The sequence below is a fragment of the Diadema antillarum genome, unplaced genomic scaffold (genome assembly GCF_040938485.1).
Source record: "Diadema antillarum isolate AM-2024a unplaced genomic scaffold, OU_Dant_1.0 seq00000345_RagTag, whole genome shotgun sequence".
Taxonomy (NCBI): Eukaryota; Metazoa; Echinodermata; class Echinoidea; order Diadematoida; family Diadematidae; genus Diadema; species Diadema antillarum.
The window spans coordinates 378,454-402,874 of NW_027271356.1; the positions used below are offsets into that span (position 1 = coordinate 378,454).

A 24,421-nucleotide genomic window follows, 5' to 3' on the forward strand; every position below is an offset into this window, starting at 1 on the left:
TCTCATCACAAATTTGACCCCCCCCCAAAAAAAAAAAAATAATAATAAATAAGAGATAAACAAATCCCCAATCCTTTTCTCCCAGTGCCAAAAGTTGTGAACAGAATAATGAAAATGTTCACTTAGCATCTGAAGAATGTCAGAAGGAATTCAGTTTGAAGAACTTCAACTGGAAAAAAAAAAATGTAATGCAGTCTGGCAGCACAAACTGCATTCAGATTCGCACTATTCAAGGCAGCTTATTATACCGCCCCACTGCATAGGAGCAGAGCGTTTTGATATGATGAAGTCCAATCACATCGGTCTACGACAGGCGGCATGCCGTAGTCTCTCTATCTCTATCTTTCTCCCTCCATCTCTCACTCTAGTCCAGGGGTGGAGTCCGCTGTGAGGAAACCACGACTACGCCAGGTAGCTGTACATATCCTTCTCTCCGTCAACGCGCTCGAGGTACTCCTTCTCAATGAGGATGTCAATGCATTTCTGAGAGAGAAGAATAGAAGAAGACAAGGTTGGTCAACCATATGCATATCCATCCAAAAAAGATATTTGATTTTCTATTAACCCCTGCCCTCCTCTAAGAAAACAAACAAACAAGCAAACAAAGGAACACAGAAACCACATTGTGTAAATGTAATCAGAGCATGTTGTCATTAAAAAAAAAAAAAAATTGAAAGAAATAGCAGAATGAATAAATTCTTGCTTTGCGATTAATAGCCACACAATGCTTGTTATATTAAAATCACTGAGTTGTTCAAGTGCACTCCATAAGTGAGTGTTAGTCTGGTTTTTTCCCTGACTTTCCTTTTTCCCATTTCAATGCCCCCCCCCCCCCCATTGTTCATGAGCAACACAGCACACAGACACAGCCTGTCACATTTCAGAGGTCAGCCGGTTTTTTTATTTCACTTTCACCTTTCACTGGTGCACTCACCTTGATGACCGGCACCCTGGGCTTGAAGCGGCTGGACAGCTGCGTCAGCACCTCGCTCAGAAGCTGCTGGTGCCTCAACGCCTTGCGCATCTTCATGATACGGACAATTGCAGCCTGCCAACAAAAAACAGAAGCACACTTAATTATTAAACAATAAAGCAGGGATATATGAAGCTCAATACTGCCTTTTCAAACACATAGGGTAAACCATGCTCACCTGTTCCCCCAGTTGGTAATATACATTATAAAAAATTCTCTCTTTCAACAATTCCATCAACAAACTTTAAAACTGCCTCTCACTACATCATCTACATTAAGCTACAATCAAAGCATCAAATACCTAGAACAGGGTAAGAGGTTGTTTTCTTCATGTTTTCTTCAAAACAGCTAACATCCACACGATATCAATTGAAAAAATCCTGACATCAAATCTGTGTTCGTTGTAATTTACAATAATGATTTCTATGTAGGAAACACCACAAAACGCCACTCCAAGATTATATATCAGTTTACGAAAGAGTATGAGTTCACCCAATAGACAGCTCAAAGAGACACTGGTACTGGTGGAGGTTAAGGAAGATTATGGGGAGCTTGGTAAGGAAGGGTTCTCACCTGTATGAGGAGCTTCCTGTCTTCCTCAATGTGTTTGTGAGTCGTCTCCTGCTCCTGCTTCTGCTCTGTCTTCATTGGGACGTTGATGTTGACCCGCAGCTTTTTGCTACAGAGGCAGGGAGAGATACACAGGAAGGCAGAGACATCACTCAAATGGGACCTCAAAGAATTACCATTCCCGACTCACAGACCGACCTGACCTTTGTCCACATAGTATGACTAAACAACTGTTTTGGTGGGAGAAGAACTTTGCTAGCAATGATTTCTAAATGGGTCAATTAAATTTGGCTCTGTTTAGAGCATTAATGCACGAACCAAGACATGGTCAAATTCTTCTGAAATACTGAATATCTAATGGTGCTCTGCTAAGAAACTCTGAGATCTGGCTGCCTACTTCCTTTATATTTGCTCTTCAAACATTCAAGGTACAAACATTCACATCATGACTGTCAAGGGATGGCAACTGTTGGCACAATACATTCATTAGCAAAAGAAAATGTTGATACTCCACAATGCAGTCAAAAAGAGGGGTGGGGGAGAATGGTCATTTAGATTATTTTTGGCGTGAAATTACTCATGACTGCATTTGAGTGAGGTCTGTGGGAGCTGGGGAGACATCGCTACCATGTCAGACTTACTTCTTGTATCCGAGGAACAGTTTGACTTCTGTCGTGGGTTTGAGCTCATCATCGGCATCATCTCCCTCCTGGCAAAAGAGGGCAATCAGAAATGACACATTAGGACTACAGCTGGTAATACAATGGAACCTCGTTATAATGAGGTCTACTTCAGAAAAATTACCTGTTATAAGAAGGTTAGTTTTTTAGGTCTCGTCCCTTTTATATCCTCTGGCTTTTATCCCAATATAACAAGATACCCAATATATCATGATATCTGATACATCAAGAAAATTCAGTGGTCCCAGGCAGCTTGTTATGAGGTTCCCTGTACCACAAATGTTATTCTAAGGACAATACCCTCCACAGTTGCAAGCATTCATTAACCCAGAAGCCTTTAATAAACTAACTGTTTTCTTGCTTAACCCGTTGAGGACAAGTCCCGGGTACACTCGGGCATGTGTCTATGGGAAATGCGTGTTGTAGCAAAATCAGTCCGTCCTCAACAGGTTAACTTGTGGGTAGGACAAAAGCATCAACACATCTCACAGGAGTACTTGCAGTGAAAGTTTGAAATGAGGAGAAAGCATACCTTTATAATCCAACACTCATTCACAAAATATATGCAAGCAGACAAACAAAATATAAACTAGAAGAGCACTCTGAAAGCGCAGACCTCCGCCAAGCAAGTATACTTTCCACCGATGATCTTGCTTTTCCAAAGGGATTTTTTCTCCTCTCTATCAATGGGGAAAAGCTCTTTGGGCTCTTCCATAGAGATTAGTGATTTCCACCTATAGGTCTATACATGCTGAAAAATTGCCCGATTTCCCAATATAGAAGTCTTTGTTACGTCATAAACCCTCAGCTGCACAGCGCGCCTCGGCCTAGCAGAAACTAGAGCACGCACCTTGGTGCACACATGCAAACCTCAAATACGCGCAGCCTGAACTCCCAAGTTCATTAAACCTACCTGCCAAAATATCAAAAATCCTTCATAAATTCCCCAAAAATTATTGGATCACTACCAAAAGTTAATCGTTTCTTACTTGTGTCATTCTAAACTTTTCCTGCAAGTTTCAGCCCAATCTGTTCACTACTTTTTGAGTTATGTTGCACACGGACAAACGAACCAACTAACTAACTAACAAACAAACCAACGGTAACGAAAACATAACCTCCCCTCCTGGCGAAGGTAACAATATGCCCAACATAACAAAAGCATGTTCAAAATACATTGTACCCATTAGTACCAGTGTTCTCTTATCCTAATCAACTTACCCCAACTAACAGCCTGCACTTCAGAAGAATTTGAATGACTTGTGTCAGGATGTCCTGTTAAAAAGAGACAACAAAATCATTGACAAATTTATGGAAACAATACATCTTCACTGTCTTCTCTCATGAAAAGTATCTCGTTCTGATCGTATGATATTATGTCATTAACAGAGGATGATACTCAAACCTTCTCGTAATAGATACACCACGTACAAAAAATTCAAAGCCTGTGCACATGCTGCAAACCTTTCAAAATGGCAGATACACTGGATATAACCAGCAAGTTCTGTTCTACTCTGAAAAGATACAGTACCAGTAACATCAATATTAACACAACAAACTACAAAACTCCATAAAAATTTTAAGATACATACTCAACAGCCTTATGTGCAAGATTACACATCATTTTTGCTCTTATATCTTTCACACAAATATCTTTCATTATCATCATCTTTCCCATTGCGTTTTGCAGTAGTGTCTGCATGCAGACCTTTTAAGCTCAAGAGAAAGGAAAAGATACTGTGAGGAAGGTTTAAAATTGAACGGTTAGAGTGGCGGAACTTACCATCTTGATTTGGGTGTTCTCTTGAAGTTGCTGTATCGTGTACGAGTCCGACACATTGAACTGCAGAAGCACCGCCATTTGAAATGTTGATGCCTGGAGACAAAATGTATATCCAAACAAAAATCATAAAATAAACATACACAAACATTTCATAGTACAATGTAAATGGGAAAAAAAAAATAAAGATTTTGTCATATTAGAGAACAAACACCAGAGCATGTATCTATACAAACCCACATCTTTTATTTTACATGTCAAATTTCCCATGCTTTAAGTAATCATCAGCCACATTCACAAAGCATGAGTACTACTCAATGGATTGAGATAAAAAATGCTACAATTTTTTGCTCCCGGCAATTTATGAATAGCACAGGCAAATTCTTCCTTCATGCACCCCCACTCACCCATCTATAGCTGTTGCATTGAAATCTGGAAAGAACCAGGTCTATTCATGTCCTTGTTTTGTTTCATATGAATGCAAAACATGCTTGTTATATCAGGAACAGGTTTTTGGTTGTTCTTACTTTGAAAGATCTGGTTCTAGACCCATACAACTTGGCATTTTATGTATTCACATTATCACTTGTAAGATTATCACTAGCAATATTCTAGTTACTGTATACCATAAATTTCTATGTCCATGAAACTTTTGTGAACTTCTCGAGGAGCCAAGATTTGTGGAAGTAAAATGCATGCATAAGAATAACAAACCCTGCATAACTAGTAATACATGTAGTACACCTGTAATTCTCTCGCAGACAGCATTTCCCAAAAGTTTCATGCCGTGAAAACGGCCATCGGCTCCAACTGACAAAAAATTGTATGCCACGAATGTTTCTGGTTTTACAGTAAAAGAGAAGTTAGAGGACAGGGTTAGAATGTTGAGGAGGACAACAAACTTGTCATAGTATGCCGCTCCTAAGTTCTCTCTCACCTGTAATGTGTATCTATTCTTGAAGCAGCTTGTGACTAGCTCCCCCTTGGACATCTGAAAGATCCACATCAGCTTACGGCCACTGTGCTGGCTGCCGTAGAAGGTGGTGAAGCGCTGGAAGCTGCGCTCCAACTGCAATCAAAACCCCAAATGACATTATGAGTGGTGTGCATTTTGGAGACTGCAACTAGCATACACATTTTCTTTTCTTTTGAAATATAGTTCACTGTCTTCAATAGCTAAAAATGCGACCTGATTTATGCATTCATGTTTGTTCATGTTTGATAAGTTTCCTTAACATGCTGGTCAAATCAATCTTTAATATCATTTTTCTCTCATGCAGATATATTTGCCAAATTGAAGACAAGATTGTGAAAAGTTTTGGAAGTTTTCAATTTGCTACTTAAGTATTAATGATTCATAACTTCTGTAGCTCTCTGCAAAAAGAAGAAAATTCAGCCGAAGTTAAAGTATTTAGAATCAAATATTTGTCACTTGCAACACCAGGGTGGAAAACCTGCTTACAGACATCACGATTATCCACAGTAAAATATTACTTTATGAATGGTATGGAACCATTTCAATGTCTTTGTGTAGACAGCTAATTGTACCTGCTTGCTATGCCAACTCAAAATACCACTTGTCGCCTACTATAGCACCATATTATGAATGTATTACAATGGTGATACAATGACACAAGTTGTGGACATATCATCGTTGTTGTTCTCAAGGAAAGCAGCATACCTCGCTGGGGAGGTTGAAGGTGCATCCCTGCTGGAACGGCCAAGAGCCCGAGCACAGGACCTGGATGCTGAAGTCAATGTCGAGCGACTCGCTGCTGGCCAGGTGGTTCTTGAACTGCTCATTCAGGTCCTTGCTCAGCCCAATGTCCTGGAACATCCGCTGCAGTTTAGATGTGTACTCGAACCCACACGCTTGCTGCAATATTGGGGGTGGGGGAAGAAGAAAAGAGAAGTTACAGATTGGAGTTTTGACAATAAGATTGCAGAGCAAAAACTGATATACACATTGATGACGCTCAAACAGCACAAAGAAAAATGTTCAGAACATTTCTACCACTAACTGACTAAATGCCACAAACAAATGGAAGTTTCACCATTGGCAAAACACTGTCTCTAGAGTTAATATGAGGACTTCCATAACAAAATGCTCCCATTTAACAATGCAGTAAACTGTAAATATGATAATCTCCTGGGTACAAGATGTGTTATTTAGTTCTGTTTAGCATCTACGGAAGCATCTGTTATAAACAGTGAAATAAATACCACAATGAAGTGTTTAGAATGAGAGATGAACTCTCTCACCTTCAGCTTTGATATCATGCTGGCTTCGGCGTCGTCACTGGCAGAGTTGTGGTGCACCAACCTCTTGGCCAGCATCTTGGAGTAGAACTTTTGAAAAACGTCCTTGTCATCGATGTACTTGAACACAACCATCTGAAATGAGGGCAATACATGTGAAGAGTTTGAGCTAAAAACGGGTTAAATGCTATTTTCATAAATTCTGAAGTAGGTCCATCATCAGATAGGACAAAATAAAACCTTTCCAGTGATACCTTACTTGTTACATAACATGGAATACTCTTTAAGTTATGATTAAAATATTCTATATTTTACAATTATTTTCTTTTTTTGCAGCTTTAACAGCAAATATTTCAAATCAACACAAACGGAGTTATCTCATTTTGCAATCAAACTTTTTATTCAGTGTGAGGCAGAGCCCACAAAATGAAGGGATCATCTGCAGCTTGTGAGTATGAATACACAGTCAACAGATTGGCATGTGATTATCTGTCATGTTGAATTGATACTAAATTTCTGGAAACAAACGTATAGCTGCATGCACGGTTGAAATCAAACACAGAATGGTGAATGTCGGGCACAAGATTGGATTGTGGATTGGGGGAAAACGACATGAGGGGATCCGTATGTATATCTGCCTCGGGGATGTACTGATGCGTGGACGGCGAGGACCCATTTACCACTTGGTTGAGCGTGTCCTCCAGCTCTGCTTCCTCGGGGTTCTTGGAGCTCTTCTTCAGCAGGGAGTCGCAGTACTTGGCTAGCAGCTCCGGCGACTTGCTGGAAGAGTTGGCAGTCTTGGTCACGGCATTGCTATTGATGAATCGCCCACAGGCCTGTGAAGAAAGGACAACGAGCACTCATTATTCTGCCATTGTGATTGTCAAACCAGAGAACTAAGTTAGGTTGGGGATGGACCACGAGGCATATTGATGCAAATTCAGAAGTGAATAAACCACAGATCAGCAACGAGCCTTTCTTGTTCTAACTGAAAAGGTTATCCAAGGGGAAGTTTAGCTTCTTTGAAAAAAAATAAAAATGGGGGGGGGGGGTTACTGTGTCATGAGATGCTACGTGCCCGATTCAATTATCTCATATGAAACACAAGAATATTGCCATAATTTGTTGCAATTTGCTATATGTGATGCACAGAAAAGATCCCATTACTGAGATAATCAACGCAATCAATGACAGCTTCTTTGTCCTAGTACAATAATGCGAACATATCTTTCAGAGACTTATGGAGGGTAAACAGTATCATATAGAGACATCGCTGCTAACAATAACTGTACAGATGACACCTCCTCCCCCCCCCCCAAAAAAAAAAAAAAATGTATTCACTCAAATCACAGGTTCTCAAAGCATAAGCAGTTTCTACATTATACACAGTGGGACCTCATTAGGTGCCACAAACTGGTCAATATCTAGGAGTTTACACCAAGTCACGGCTGTCCACATCCACAGTCAGACCTTAACATAGAATGGCTGTGCATGAACATTTCTGAGATCAGTGAATTTGTTCAAGCAGGTTGGACTTGCCCAGTCAGGTTTAAAGCCTGTCAAGAGGTCTAGCTATGTCATCTCTGTAACAAATGTGGGAACCACGTCTAAAATGTGAACTGCCCTAGGTAAGTCAAACCACCAAACAACACAAACAGGGACACTTGCCTTGTCTAATGATGCAACAAAGCCTGAGTCATTGTTGAAAGCCAAGAGAACCAAGGCATTGTACTTCTTGTGAACATGTAAGATGGTCTGCACATACAACTTGGGGTCCTGCAAAGGCAAATACACACATTTAAAATCACAGTTAAAATTCAGTGAGTGACCAGATTTACAACACTCGATATTTCCTACAGACAAAAGTGTTAAAAATAAACCCTTACAAAATAATTAATTAGCATGGTGATACTTTGTCATAGATCTTTTCGACAGTGAAAGTATAATTCTCACAATTTTTGCATACTGGATTACATTTTCATGCATTCGAACATCACTTATACACCTCAATCAACAAAGTTGATCAATTTCTGGAACTGAGTAATTATTAGATCAAACAGTAGCTTCAAACTCTGACGACATGGATTCTACTGTACAATATTTCTCTTCTAGGAATGACTGATCATCTCACATTGACAGCGGCTTCTCCACACTTCTCGATGGCAGCGTGGCCTTGGCTACAGATGTGGGTCTCCAGGAGGGTCATCAGCTGGCCCAGGCCATCAGGTATCCGGGACACAAGTTTGTACATCCTGGCCAGGTCTGTGGAAGGAAGCACACATCAGCAGCGGTATGTGAGCAAAGGGCGTGCCAGTGTCATGCACTCAACAGCACTGCTACGCAGGCGTATTGCTGAACTTCAAGAGCACTGCTACACAGGCGTATCGCTGAACTCTCGTCAACTTACATCACAGCAAGACAAGGGAAATCTTGTTGCTCAGGGTTTCAAAGATATGAATGTACTTCCTAATTACAAAGAAAAGTGATCAGGAAATTTAAAGAACACAACCACAACATATGACTCTTGACCACAAAGAGACTTTTCAGCACTTCTTTCAGCACTTCTTGGGTCTATCATTATATGTTCTCCTTCACATTTTCAAGATCCATCTGGCACTATTTGAGCTACTGCGCCAAGAGCAAAGTTTGGGAATTGAAACTTGAATTTTTTTATGCTGAACAGAACAGACAAAAAAAAATTCCCAACATCTAATCAGTTAACGTGCCTGTTATATTCCAAACTGAGTATCATGGAACTGAGTATCATGGGATGATGGATTCTGAGTTTTCATAGAACAAAAAAGAGAAGTAGCTTGATGGATAGTTAAAAAAGGAATACAGATAGATTGTAAATACATGATGAAAAACACATTCATAGTGCCAGTACAATGGCACTACTAGAGCCACAGGAAATAAAGAAAGACACTAAAACACCGCTTGCTCTGCTTGAAGATCGGTCCATACCATCATTCTTGTCGGCATCAAGGAGATTCTGAAATTCCGAGTAGAAGATGTCCAGGTGCTTCTTGATGAGGACCCGCTCGCAGCGCTTAGCCAGCTCATCGTCGGTGCTCTTGTGGAGATAGACCTGGACTCGCCGCTTCTCCTCCAGTAGCCTCATCTCAGCCTGTAAAGGCGATGGCAAAAGGACATCTTCAAAACTTGGTCCCCACGGACAATAGCTAAGTGAGCATCGCAATATGTTTTACTGACTTTTTACAAAGCGAGAACAAGGGTTAGGGCTACATACCCAAAATGATGCTGAATTTCCACATCAAGATCCCATGACTGAACAAATAAAAAAGACACATTTGTTAAAGTGTAGGAAAGCAATGCTTCTTTTTGTAGCAGAAGTATCATCAGTGCACTGAGAGGCATACTTTCTTCCATTGAACTCGATGTAAAAGACAACTTGTTTTGCATGAGCTATTGCATGTCAAGCACAAACTCCTATCAATAAAATTGGCAGATATTTGTCAACTGAGATATTGCTATCATTGTCTCCCGTTGCCTGGTTATGATAACCTACCTTCTTCATGTACTCTGTGACTGGGTTCTGTCGTAAAAACTCTGTACTCTCAGACGTGTAGAAGCCCTCCGTCTCTGCCAGAAACTGGCTCTCAAACGACTCCTTGTAAACACTTAGCGTTGGACCTTTGGCAGTTGGTTCATCCTCATTCAGACCCAGTTCAACTAAGGAAAAATAAGACAAGGATGGATCGAGTAAGATGTGCATCTATTGCAGGCTATAATACATATCATAGCTATACACCCTGTAAATAATCGCAATTTCAAAAATGTGATGTAGTTTTGTAATACGGTGTGGGTCCACAGATGATTGTCATGATTTTGATCTTTTACAAAAATGACACATCACTCTATGTCTATGTAGAAAGAGTGTACATGATGAAAATCATTGCAGTGCCACACTGGCACACAGACATTCAAAGCAACACAATGTACACCAAAGGTACCTGGAATTTTGCTCTACTTTTCTGTCTAAACGTAAGTTCAGGACCACTAATAACAGTAACATCACCTTCACAATCCCAACAATTGTTAATTGTTTAAAAAAATGCTTAATATTTCAGTTAATGCATCTTACACACAGCAGCTGAATCAAGATTTTAATAATCAAGACAAGTTGTTTCCTCCAAAAGGGGAAATCTGGCCTAATATCCTCAGCACCTGCCACCTTCTATACCATCTCTTTACATCCTTCTACAAGAATTAGAATGAGTAAAAGCAAGTTTCCACTGATTGAATACTTATGAAAAGTTTAGATTCTGAGAAGCTGTTTGCGGTCCAAGTCTACATCATCGAGCCTCTTACCGTAGCATTGTATGACGCCACTGACGAGTCGTGTGTTGATGGGTTCCCCGTGCCTCTCCCGTTCTATCAGCTTCAGGACTGCATTGGTGACCTGTTTGTCAATGTGATACAGGCAGACAAGTGACAGAGTGGATTATTTGGCAAGCATAAAAATTAAATTGGTCTCTGTCAACCCTTCATTTAACAAATATGTTGAAATATGAATGTCTATTTCCTGAAACATTCTTTTCTTTTCCCCATGCAATGATTACAGTATCAAGATGTTGCACAGTCAAACCAAAGCATGAATCTTAGTTCAGTTCTAGCTGATACATCAAACAAAGTGAGAAAACATTTTATACTACTGTAATGCTTTACTCAAGAGACCTCTGAAAAGGAAAAGTAAAATACATCCTCTGAGAAAGGATTTTCATACACTGTATAATAAGCTTAAAAGAGTGGGCCCCAGCTAAATATCTTTTTAAGTTATGAAATACACCTGAATATTGTTCTAATCCATCTGTACAATCAAAAAGTCTTACCTGCTTGTTGAGTGGCTTGAATAAGTGTTCCCTCCATGTGACCAGGGCAAGCTGTGCAAGTATACACACACAAGATTCCATGAGAACAACTGATTTTGTAGTACAATGATTGTACATGTAGGAAAATATGATGCTCCACACATGACATGAGTAGCAGCAGGCTGCCAGGAGCATGACTTTCATTCAAGAGACCTTCAGTCCCCTTGAGGCATTGGAATGAAGCCACAACTTTAAAAATACTGATCAAGTATGATAGATCATCATCATCACACAAAATGACCTTTCCAAGAAAATATAAGTTTAATCCACACCCTGCTGATCTTATAAAAAGAACAGAAGAGTACACATTCAACTAGAACGCCTCTGCTTCTCACACAATCACTATACATGTATCTATCATTAAAGCAAGAACCATCATTTACATTTTGATGAAGCTCATTGATCGTGATCACCAACCAAAGAGTGACCTTTAACCTTCTCTGCAGAAAGGAAACATTTTCCAATCTATACCGGGTGTCCCAAAAAAAGCGGAATGGTGGATTTTCAGTACCTTGCGGTCTAAAAGTTGCATATTTTTTGACATCATTAGAAAGAGCATTTTCCGCAAAAGACTATGATACCAAAATCATTAAATTTGGTTCAGTACTTTTTATTCTACGCCAATTTCTGAAAATACAGTCGTTGTCAAATTTCGCCGGATTTTTGCGACTTATGAGATAATAATTTGAGTGCGACACGCGATCCATACGGTGAATATTGTGTAAGCTCGGTGATCCATGTCAACAAAAGATACAACTTTCACATTGGGCACGGGCCAGGCAAAAAACAGTGTGTGTGTGTGTGTGTGTGTGTGTGTGTGTGCGCTCCCAATATGAAAGCGTTATCTTTTGTTGACATGGATCAACGAGCTTACACAATTCACCGTATGGAACGCGTGTCACACCCAAATTATTATCTCATAAGTCGCAAAAAATTGAAAATGACTGCATTTACAGAAATTGGCGTAGAATAAAAAATACTGAACCAAATTTAATGATTTTGGTATCATGGTCTTCTGCGGAAGATGCTCTTTCTAATAATGTCAAAAAATATATCACTTTTAGAAAGCAAGGTACTGAAAATCCACCGTTCTGCTTTTTTTGGGACACCCGGTATATACAATTTAACGAAGTCCTCGGGACCGGCAGTTTTTCGTTCGTTATATCGAAATTTTGTTATAAACAGAACAAATAAACAATAGAAATACATAGAGTGGTTAATGTTGTGGCCTTAATTTTTACTTCGTTGTAACCGGAATTTCGTTATAACCATGCTTGTTGTATTAAACGGGAGTGCACTGTATATTACACCAAATGATATAACAATTGCACTTACACCTAATGGAACTTATGGCCAGAAAATTACATCTTAGCTAAATTTTGGTGACCTTGATCTTTGACTTCTCATCCCTGTCCGTGGAAATAATTGTCAATTCATTTCTACCCTTCCTACCAAATCATATTACCACTTGACACTGATACATAAAGTTTACAGCAGAAAAATGTCATTGTTAGTCAAAGTTCAGTATTAAACCTTTGTCCTCTGAACTTGATTGCCTTTACCCAAATCAAATCTACCTCTAATGGAGCTCAACAGTTCTCTGTTGACCCAAGGGAATGACAATACCAGAGACTACTACCGCTACTACAACCTCATGTTGCATACCAGAGCCAGGTAAAAAAAACGAAAAAATTGATTTTTTTTTTTTTTTCTGAAATCTTGATAAGGAGATGTGGGTTGGGTGGGACAACCTGAAAGCATGCCTTTTTCAGAGGCATAAAGGTTTTACCAGGAGAATTTTCAATGTGCAAGTCTCTTGTAATTCACACATTGGTTTCAAAGAAATGACAGGCTACAACACCATAGGAAGGGGGGAGGGGGAGGACTCACCGAGTAGATTTCATAGATGCCTTTTCGGCCCTCATCACACTCCCTCCGCACCCAGTGCCGGTTGAGGTAGGAGCACATGCCGTCAAGAACCTTGCTGGAGAACTGGTAGTCCTCCCATCGCTTGGTGTAGTACGTGAGAACACTTTCATCCATCAAGTCCGAACCATCCTGTGCAAACACATAAGGAAGTTTCGGTTAAACACCAGCCCACTTCACATTTAAAAAGAAGACATGATCTGAGCGGGCAGAACTCTGTGATATGACAGTAACTCAGACCACATGCTATGACATTACAAGTCAAAGGAAGACACACACTGAAACAAAACTTTCAGCATCAAGTAAGCTGAAAATGGAGTTCTATAACATGTAAAATAAAAAGAATATACAATGTACATCTATCAAATACTGATGAAATTGCATACGAAGGGAGTAGTACATGTACATATCACACCAAGGGTGTGATATGTACAGAACTTTCACATCATCAACATTGAGGTTTTTATGCCACACATATCTCATTAACTGCTCAGAAAAACTAACAACATCATCCGATACTCTCTTTTGGGATGATGCTATAGAGAACAGCCCTCAATCTCACAGTCAGTTACATCTCAATCAGGAAAGAAAATTCCTTGAGTACTGCAAAGCCAGTCAAGATACTGCAAAGCATTTGAACAGATAATCCATCTATATCAAACAACAACTGAATTCACACATCAGTGGACTTTCCTTTATCTATCCACCATCTAACTTCACTGAACAGTTTGAGTTTGAATAATGTATGTCATGACTATTATATTGTAATGCACAGTAGAGTATATCATTACAGCATTATATAGTAGCTGTGCAATATGAATATCTTTATCATTATCATCACTATTATATAACAATTCATATGCCAATGGCAACTTGCCATTAGAACCCCTCAGTGGTTGACGACTACATTGTATATGTGAAACATTCATTATAATGAGAAGATAAACATGTTTGTTACTGGCACATAGTGTCTACAGCCACCAGGAGACCAAACTAGGTCACCTCAAAATGAGAGGAGGAATCACAATGGCCTACATATTACATGATTGCACATGTTACAAATGTATATGTGCCATCGTGTCATACATGACACATTAGACAATATTCTGTGATTTCTCCCAAATATATGTACAATATATCATTTGGAAACATCAATCATGCATAATGCTGCCATATGAGATCTCTTGACACTTCTTTTGATAGAATTCCTCTACTACTAGAGGTGTACTGTTTATCAAAGAGACATACAGGATTGCATCGCATACAGAATTCACTTTCTTGCTTTTCTCCTCATGCCCTTTATATCTTTTTTGTTGTTGCAAATTTGCTATTTCTCTATTACATTTCTTTTCTCTTTCTTTCTCTCTCTCATTCAAAATAGTTGGTGCTGCGTACGAAAATATCTGTAGACTGTGTACTGAATAAATGTGCTATACATGCATACACATGAGTACTTCCTCGTTTTTATTCCGCCCCGTTCATATTCTACCTCTGACTGGTATTTCATGCAAAATACAGTCGCTACCATTTAATCACGACTTGTACTCCATTTATATGCAAAGCTGGGCACAGAAGCTCTTCTGAAGTGCCTGAACTTGTGCCCCCCTGAGTCTGTTCATAAGGGAGAATCCCTGCGCACCGAGACCACACACAGAATGGCTGAGGGGGCATAATGGTGACCTAGCCTCAAGAGGGGCATAACTTCAGGGCCGATTGTGTGTTCGTAAAGAGTTTACAGTGCATCAGGAACGCACTCTATGCCCTGTATAAATAGGGTATTGGATAACCTGTAACACTGCTTTCACAGAATAAAATGGAGGCAACTTTTCCAATACAGTAAACACCTCTGAAGTCTCTAGCCATCTGATGAGCAGAAATACACTGTGGATATTTCCAGTAAGTGGTACATTTTTGTAATCATGGGTGCAATGTGGTATGAGGAAGGAAAAATAAATGCATACCTGGGTCTACTGTACGTGCAAGTAACAATCCTCTTTCTTTGTATTTGATGTACATTGTAGCATCAATGAGTTGGGAATATACTTCAGGAATCTTTCACATGATACTTGCATGCACTACAAAACTACTACTGGTACTATTTACCCTCACATCATCTCTGAAAGCAAGGTTTAGGCCCTATCTTCTAATATGAGACATGATTCCATGACTTCTCCCTGGATTGGAAAGCCATGGTTTAGAGGAAAAAAACAAAAAACAAAACCTGAATGAACCACTGCACAGTGAACACTAATAAATTCATGGCATATACCACATTCCTTGTTCTGAAATCATAATACAGTACAATCCATATGAATCACACATGTAGGTGTTAATGAAGCTTATATTGGAGACAATGATATATGGATATCAGTCAGTATAAATGACAGGAGGTTGTTTGTTTGACTACCATAAGCCAACACTGGACTCAAATCGACTGATTATGACTTAGTTGTCTGACCTTTGACCCTTGACAGGCCAGGAGACAGTATTCTTTGCTGCTTGGTTTCTGGGCAATCCACATTTTACATATATGGTATGCAGATGCATGAATCACCAGGCAACATCGTCACATCAGTGGCCTTGGTGGACAAAACTGGTGTTTCCTCTACAGCCTCTGGATGAATGATATTGTCCATTTTCTTGCTTTACATCACAATGTATTCAGAGTACAATACGTGAGTGAATAGCTCAAACAGTATACCTTAAAAGGCAATGCTGTCTTATTTGGTTTGATGATTTAAGAGCACAATGGGTGTTAGTTTTGGGGGGATTTTTAAACCAGGATTTATAGGGTGATAATTGGTAGCAGATGGGACATCTTTTGGCAATGACTTCATTTTAGAGTGCTAGTATATAATTGCACAGTCAGTAGCATAACACTGTTTAGAGATTAAAAAGTAATAACGATTATTAAAGATAAGAATTTAAATTGTAACAATTAACATGATTTCAATGATGAAAATGACTAAAACAGTCATTTATGATGATAATAATAAACCTCATTATCATCTTGATCATGATTAATGATAACACTACAGAGAAGTAAACTGAAATATCTACAGAAAGTATCTTTGAAGCCAAGCATAAGGTCCTGCCACAATTAGTTTTGCCCTCTAATGCCAATTTCGCAATGTGCCATTCACCATGTGCAGCTGGATTATAGTTAATGAACATGATATTATGAGGGCACATAGTGGTATTTTGTGCTGACGAGTACATCAGGATATTGTAACTTCTGTAAATTCATGTCACGCTTCTGTTTCGGATGTACTTGTCATGGCCAACAGAACTAATCATCAGTCTTTGGCATTTTCTACAAATTATGCCTGCCAACTACAGTGTACACGCAGGTACACATATTCCCATTTGATAAAAATGTAATATTCTACCATATCTATGAAAGAAGCTTACATCAGCTCCAAATGTTGTGATGCACAGGACATGGGTGAATATAAAAACAGAATCGGTATTTTGCAAAATGTTTTTTCCATTCATTCCAACTTTTAAATTTCAAGATTGGCAGGCCTGACACAGCAGGAGGAGCAACATTCTTGGTGACTGATCAATATTGGGTGATTCTGCTCCAAACCATAACATAACGAATATTTGCTAGTTATGCATGCTTGCATTATGAATTATGTGTATAATAGCTGTAAATTAAATGGCAGCAACACAGAAATGCTTACTCCTAATTCATTCGTCTTCAGATTTATTATGGTTTTATGGTCACAAAGTGCGCTATCATCCCTTGTCAACATTCATAAATTTTGTTTCATATGATCAGGCAATGGGTAACCTTACACATTCCCAGTAACTCAAGACATCAGTTTATTTGTATCTCTACCATTAAAAGTCACTCCATATTGATAAATGAGGTACAATAAGACAAACAAAACATAGGAAATTACACAGCTATGATATTGAATTTTACAGCTTCTTATGTCTTTACTTGATAATGATACTGGTTGCAACCACATTAGCAAATCAGCTGACTGTCAAGTTTTTAGGCCACAACATTATCATCTGATTTGATCTTTGCATGCATGATGTAGCTAAAAGTATCCCTGTTTTTGAAAGCATGTCGGTCTAATTTTGATGAAACCGTGACTGTGTGTTTTTTTTTTTTTTTTTTTTTTTTTTTTGGGGGGGGGGGGTTCTCACTTTTTTGATCATATGTAGTCACATCGGTTCAGTGGGAAATTGTGCTCTGAATTAGTACCTGCAGCAATGTTCATGCTTTAACAACAAATGTATTATTATTAAGTGGTATTTCCCAAGTTTGTGACACTTCTCACAACAAACAGCTGGTTGTTTCCATAACTTAACAGGCTGCAGACTCTACTCATCCAGCTGCAACACACATTTTTCAGATTTGCTCTGCACTATCCAGCATACAATACTGTGATCTTTGTGAGCTATCTGCCATGCAAGACACAAAAATGGCACTTCTTACTGTGCACCCACACACAAACCAACAGAAATAAATGGAGTGTGGCAGAAAAAAAAAGAACAAAACAAAACAGAGAGCAAGATCAGATATAAGTTGAAAGAATATACAGTCAAACCTGTCTATTGCAACCATCGTCTACAGCAGCCACTTGCCATATGCGACCACTAAACCCAATACCCTCCAACAGAAAAGCCACGTTAATGACCCTGTCTATAGCGGCAACCTGTCTACAACGGCCACTTTTTTTGTCTCCCTTGGGTGGCCGCTATAGACAGGTTTGACAGTATTACACACATTGTCTCTCATGTCCAAGGAGATTCAACCCCTTATGGAAACTGTTTATCCTTGAGGATAGCGGTTCGCTTTTGCAAAATGTTATCAAGAGATGTTGAACAACAGTATGCTCAGACGCAATTTGAATTACAATGCATGCTATATAAATCAGAATTTCAAATTCACAGTCACAGATTTTTCACAGTTTCAGATAGTATACTCAATGGTCTCATACTGTTACCTACCTCAAACCATGAAAAAAAAAATACAGGACTTGTACTCTTTGGGTGACTGGACTAACTTGTTCCTTGACTACAAATAGTTGTAGTTCTTGGTGTTAAAGCAGTTAATACAAATGTGAATATTTTCATGGGATCGATCTTTCACTCAGTCAATAAATACGTTCCATATATTTCGCAATATGCTTTCCATATATGCTAGCAATTATAGGAGCAAGGACTTTAAAGGAAATGGACATAATGCAGGGGACTAAACATTCCTTTTGTGTGTGTGTGTTTTTTTTTTGGTTTTTTTTTGCAACTGGTATCCCATTGCACAAAACGTGAAATTTCTCAATTGTAAATTGTCCCATATAACAGGGTTTTAATTATGGCAAAATTGCTGTTAGTGTGCTTTTGTACTAAATATTTTTGAGGAAAAAAAAGAAGGAAAGCTTTGGAAAAGAAAGGAGCACCTTCTCCGCAGCACTTACCTGTCTCAGACTGACAAGGTAATCTCGAAGAAAGTCCCGCAGTCTCTTGTACAGCTCTAGCCCCACAAACTGCGCACCGCCTTGCACTGTGCCCTTCTTACTCTTGGCTGATGATGTGCGTGCCTGCTGGAGCTGGTTGACGTTTGTGCAGTAATTATATACATAGCTGGAGCAGAGACATCCCAGTCAAGGAACCTTCTCTGAAACTCCACTTTGTCACAATTTGCGAGAGAAAGAAAGAACGTGAATCTGCAGTTGCTGCACTGCAGGAGCTCTGCTGGCGTTACAGAGGGGAATTATTTTATATTTTTGGTCAATCTGTCATTTCTATGCCAGGTTTATTTACAAATTCAACCCCACACTACATAATCAGTTTCAATGAATAATATTGCGCTGTATCTATACCTATGGCTTATCAATGTTGTACCTTTATTCCACAAATATTGTCCATCATAACAAACATACTAGAACATACTACAATTCATCACCATCATCAATAATCACACGTCATAAGGATGGTTTGATCACAGATGGACTGACAGAGACTAAAAGATAGATGGATAGATAGATGGATGGCATCTAGACAGATTAAAAAAAAGAAAAGAAGGGCTATGTTTTGGTCTCCTTTTGTTTGCTAACACTTGTACTTATGCTCAGCTAATACAAAATATTCATGCCTACATCCTTTACTCTCATTTCTGCTAGTCTACATCTTCAACATAAATACAATATGTACCTGGTATGCAAATACACATGAGGGAGGGCGGTAAATGCTTAAACATAAATTTTGAATGGTAAACAGGTCAGGACAGGACCCTTTCCTATCAATTTCACGGAATGTAAGAAAGGATACGAGTACAGCTCCATGTACCGCTTCCTGGCCATGGCTTGACTTGAGTAAACCTGCTGGATGCCCGCTCGCAAGTCGTCCCAAATCTGATCTAAGCTAGTCAGTTTCAACCCGTGTGGGTTCTGGCTTTTGCTGTTCTGTGGTCTCGCCATCTTGGTATATATGTGCGAGTCAATGTCCCCTAGGAGTTGCACAAGCCAAGAAGTGACGTAGATCACACAGGCTTCCTCGAATGGAGTCTGGGGACTCTTCTGGCGTCTCCGTCAGCAGCACCGCAGATGATCACCAAATGATTCTTTCCCTCTGCTCTGTGCCGTGTATTGGCAAACCCTTCTTTTACCACCTTTTTGATATCAACACTGGCCACACCTCAACAGATTCTAGCTGAAATCCACATATCTGATTGTCATTTCTGTAGAGTACAGCCGTCCCTTGATGTCAGCATTTGATTCTGTGAACATGTCAGTGATGTCATTGTTGCTGTGGCACAAAGAAAAGAAAAGAATATCACACTGCAGTGAAACATCACAATCTAAATCATAATAAAAGATAGACCCATAATCAGACTCACAATCACTGTACCCTCTAAGAATGATTTTTTGCCAACACTGGCTGCTATGCATGGATAAAAATGTTCAAAAACATTCTACGTCATCATAACCAGACACATAAATAGACAACCTCAAACAAAAGATACTGGTTATTGAGTTGCATAGCCCAAGGTCCAGCTGCACTAAAGTTAAAGTTTCTTTGAAATCTATCACAATTGTGAACCCAATGAATGCAAAATTGATCACAGTAAAATAAACACCAATTATGGCAAAATACCAAAAGACAAGAAGTGGAATCCACAATAAATCTTGCCATATTCAGTTCAATAAAAGTAACGAAAAAAAAAAAAAACAATTACATGTACATTGCAACATCATTTGTTGGATAGCTTTCTAAACTTGTACTGTACAGCATTTGAAAGGTACCTGTAACTCGTTTTTTTTTTTTTTTTCCTTAGCAGCAATGATGAAAGTGGACAGCACAAAGTAACATAACAAGTTTTAATATAATCTTATCTAAGTACTGCATTTTCCCATGTAAGCATCTGCACAAATTGCAACTACTATTCAGTATGCACATGTCAATGGTGGCACTAGATGAGTGTTCCGCATACCATGATCTATAGTGACCACGGTAACAGCATGCCCCTATACAGTCTGTCACAACACATTTAGAATACATTGACCCATCTTGATTGCCACTACAGTATGTTTGTACAAAGAGGTTTACATGGCTGACAGTGGATATGTTTTATGTTAAATACAGCAATCTAAGAACAGCATACAGACATTTGACACAAATGCATCATATTGGACTGTTAACAGGAAGCACTTACTGTTCCCATGGTGTACAACAATGCAACATCAGCTGAGGAACTGTGGCACAAACTCTTCTGTCTTAGCAGACCTAGAGAGAAGAAATCAACAATAACTGTAAATGTCTCTTATCAAAGCTACACAGATAATATGTACTGTTTTATAAGATCAAGACAGTGCAATTCATATATATGAAAATGACACAATATCAGCATTGAGATAATTGTCCCTCTTATAAATGTGGGTGCTTTGATTTTCATTAGATTCCATGCATAATGTACAGTCACTGGATTCATGACTCAGCAAAAATGCATGACATGGAGCCTTCTACACTGTTAAGTCCTGATGGTTGCTGTATTATACAATAATTCACAATAACCTATTGACACAGTAGACTTTGCTAAAATTCTTTTTCTACTATTTCAATGGCTATCTTTATATGCCTTTCTGGAAATCAAGTGAATGTTGCAAAAAGGCTAGAAGCTCAGTTTCTCACTATAAAAATTGTGATGCCACAGGATCATGTTGTGTATATGTGAACATTTATAGGACAGGCATAAAATGTAAGTCACTGAATTCTCTACTTTATGCCCAGAAGTACATTGAAGTTGAGAAGATTTTGTCCAAATAGTGTGAATATTTGAAAAATGTGTGGTGTGATGTCTGACAAAATGCATCATTGACACAAAGTACACTAAATAAACAAACATGTACAAGCCATTGTTTTACACTCACATAAAATCAAGGTATGATATTTTTGTAAGGAGATTACAAATATTTTAAATATGCAGTCCACAGTCATGTTATCCTGCCATCTTGTAAAAAAAAGGGGAAAAAAAAGAACAAAATGGGTGCTGATGATAAACATCATAAGGCTCTCTTGCAGATTATTAGAGAAATGTACAAAAATGCTGCAGCTATAGCATTAATTGCCTCTTGGAAGTTTTGTGAACTGATTCATTTTGTCAGTACTGCAGTAAGCTGTAAACTTCTGAAAGAGAAATACATTACCACATCTATGGAGAGGTAATGCAGTTCAATTATGACATACAATGTATCTCCACTATCAAGCAAAATGTTGCTCACTAAAACAACCATACACAGTAGCTGGCATATAATGGACCATAAATACTAGAGCATCATACCAAAAATTATCAGACAGCTTGTTTGTGAGTTAAGAGAAGTATGTTGGGTAAATGTCACAAATCTTAACAATCAAGATTAAGATCTGCTTCTGTTTGACCTTGTTAAGTATTATTGACCATGTTGATGTTGTACCTTCCACCTCAAAACAAGCGTACAAGTCAAACCTATCACCATGCTTTGCATGGCATCTGACGAGTACCCATACAATTTCATAGCAACACTCCTGGAAATAGCTATTAAAAAATACTAAAAATTTCTATATTCTATCTCAAACTTTAAATTTCACTCACATGAAATTGATTGCTTGAGCCTAAATTTGGTATTACAATCCATAATGAGCCATCACGCAATGTCCATGGGGCAAAGTTTGCATCTCTCACTGCAAAACCTGTCCATCGCTGCAATAATTAATTTGAAGTGCTTCATAGTGTGCGCGGCGTTTGCGTCACTTAAGTTTTGATAATCTGCGAATGCTATTTAAAGCAATCATTTCCATGTGCGCGCTGCTTGTGTACTCCGATCCTGTGCTGCACGCTGGCGACTCATAGCTAGTACTCTCGTTGGGTTGCCAGATGGAAAATACCAAAAAGCATAAGTTTTTTCCCCATAAATTTATGAGTTGTTTTCATCATAAACTGCATGGAAGAGAAAGGTGAGAATTTTGATTTTCACATGAGGAGATAGAAAGGATGAAATATCAGTTTTACTTGTTTTTAGTGTTATATTTGATAATCTTTATTTAAAAAAATGGCTCAAGGCTGTGCGTGCGGATCTGATGCAAGTGTGTTAACACATGCAAACTGCACACTGCTGGCGGCTCATCGCTAGTACTCTCGTCGGGTCACCAGATGGAAAATACCAAAAGGCAAAAACATGTATGCTTTTCCCCATAAATTCATGAGTTGTTTTCATCACAAACTGCATGGAAGAGAAAGGTGAGAATTTCAGTTTTCACATGACGAGATCATCATACGATAAAACATCAGTTTTATCTGTTTTTCATAATCTTTTTTAAAAGTGGTGATTTGATGGTAATTGGCGTCAGATTCCATGTCAGCAAAGCTTGCTGGCTGCTCACTGCGTGGTGGTTCATGCAAGGGATATCACCTTGTTGCCACACTGGGAACGGGGGTACCACCATTACTACCAATAATATAGGGCCGTAACTAAAGTACATGATTGCCTGGATCTATACTCAGTATGCCATAGAACAAATTAAAGATTGCCTAGCTAGATAGCATATTCACAGAGAGTTCAAACACTGGGAGACTATTGGCTGTCGTTGAATTGATCATTTTGTTTTGTGACAGTGACAGCTCGACAGTGTAGCCATGGTTGAGATTAGTAATGAGAGAGTTGCCCGCACCTCGCCAGGGGCCCGAATACCGCCACCCGGCTTAAAATTGTTACAAGCGCACTGAACAAAATAAAATTATGCCCAGGACTGTGTTCAGTATCCCTTAAAAAACTTGAAACTTGGCAGGGTTACCACAAACAAACAAAGTGTGGTAAAAAACGAGCAGTTTTTTGCGAAAATTTGAAATTTATATTATTAGGAATTCGTGTTGTATCATCATGGTCACCCGCCGCATCTTTTACGTGCTTGTCTATGGCCCATGGGAGCATCACGGTCACCCGCACACGTATTTTATGTGCTTTGTCTATGGGAGCGCAGGTGGCGAGTTGCGGGCCCCTTCCTTAATACTAATAGCACACAACTATTCCGCATCGTTCGTGTTTGAGGACGATAGCCGCAAATTTCTGGCATCAAACAATGAACTTGTAGTTCCATTGGAATCTTCAGCATTTTTTCTGTATGTGAGTGGGATTTCATAGAATTTCAGTGACAAAATGTGATTCAAATATGCATAAACATTAACTATGATGGCGAGGTGCGGGTCACCCAAGACCAGTAAGTTTATAGACCCTACTAGTATAGTAGTAGTACAACTACAATTTACAAATTCAATCGAACTGCTTCATCATGTATGATGTAAATTAACGCTGGGAAGAGGCCCCCCCCCCCCCATCAAGTATCACAATACCCACAAGTAAACTAAATTGTTTTAGACAACTTTACATCGACATGTCATGCACAGACAGGCTTGCGTTTGACTTAGCAGTGACCGACCGAGTATTTTACCAGTGGCAGTGAAGGACGATAACCCAGATTTCATTATGACATCAGTTGATCAGAGCCATTCGAAATCAGTCTAGTAGAAGTGACAATTACAGAATCTTAACACTTACATATACAACATCATCTTTACTATTGCACTCAGTACCTTCATTCGAAATCCACCCGTTGAATGATCGCCAAAATATACGTCTTTCATTGTGTTTCTCAAGTTAGTTGATAGGAACAGGCGCAAATGATGTGTAGCCCAATCATACGCAGTGGTATGGTGTATGGACGGTAGATCGAGTAGGATACACTGTAGTTAGTCTTGGTCAATTCTCAATACGCTATGCATTAGGGTCGTGCCGTGGAACGTAATTTTCATCGTTGTCGCAATTGCTATGTGCGATCGGCGAGCTACCCG

At 39.0% G+C, this 24,421-nt stretch overlaps 1 protein-coding gene across 1 annotated transcript; it reads right to left on the minus strand.

Annotated features, from left to right (window-relative positions):
* Positions 1–228: 228 nt before the first annotated feature.
* LOC139730939 (cullin-1-like) lies at positions 229–24,303 on the minus strand. Its single transcript, XM_071641822.1, has 21 exons — positions 24,164–24,303; positions 20,753–20,823; positions 19,369–19,845; positions 18,516–18,681; positions 13,045–13,212; positions 11,116–11,166; positions 10,595–10,685; positions 9,792–9,955; positions 9,227–9,389; positions 8,394–8,524; positions 7,931–8,038; positions 6,943–7,098; positions 6,266–6,397; positions 5,685–5,879; positions 4,941–5,072; positions 4,007–4,099; positions 3,445–3,498; positions 2,185–2,252; positions 1,547–1,652; positions 935–1,048; positions 229–483 (listed from the first exon to the last, which is right to left on the minus strand). Exons 3-21 carry the CDS (start codon positions 19,515–19,517, stop codon positions 403–405), a joined length of 2,322 nt encoding a protein of 773 aa, XP_071497923.1. The 5' UTR covers positions 19,518–19,845; positions 20,753–20,823; positions 24,164–24,303; the 3' UTR covers positions 229–402.
* Between the last annotated feature and the right edge of the window lie 118 nt (positions 24,304–24,421).

Bases quoted from the DNA above. Each gene is read 5' to 3' on its own strand.
- LOC139730939 (XM_071641822.1), bottom strand. From the start codon at position 19,517: ATGGCGAGACCACAGAACAGCAAAAGCCAGAACCCACACGGGTTGAAA. The intron at 11,167-13,044 runs GTGAGTCCTCCC...ATACTTGCACAG, and splicing joins GCATCTATGAAATCTACTCG to CTTGCCCTGGTCACATGGAG. The intron at 8,525-9,226 runs GTATGGACCGAT...TTCCTTCCACAG, and splicing joins TGATGCCGACAAGAATGATG to ACCTGGCCAGGATGTACAAA.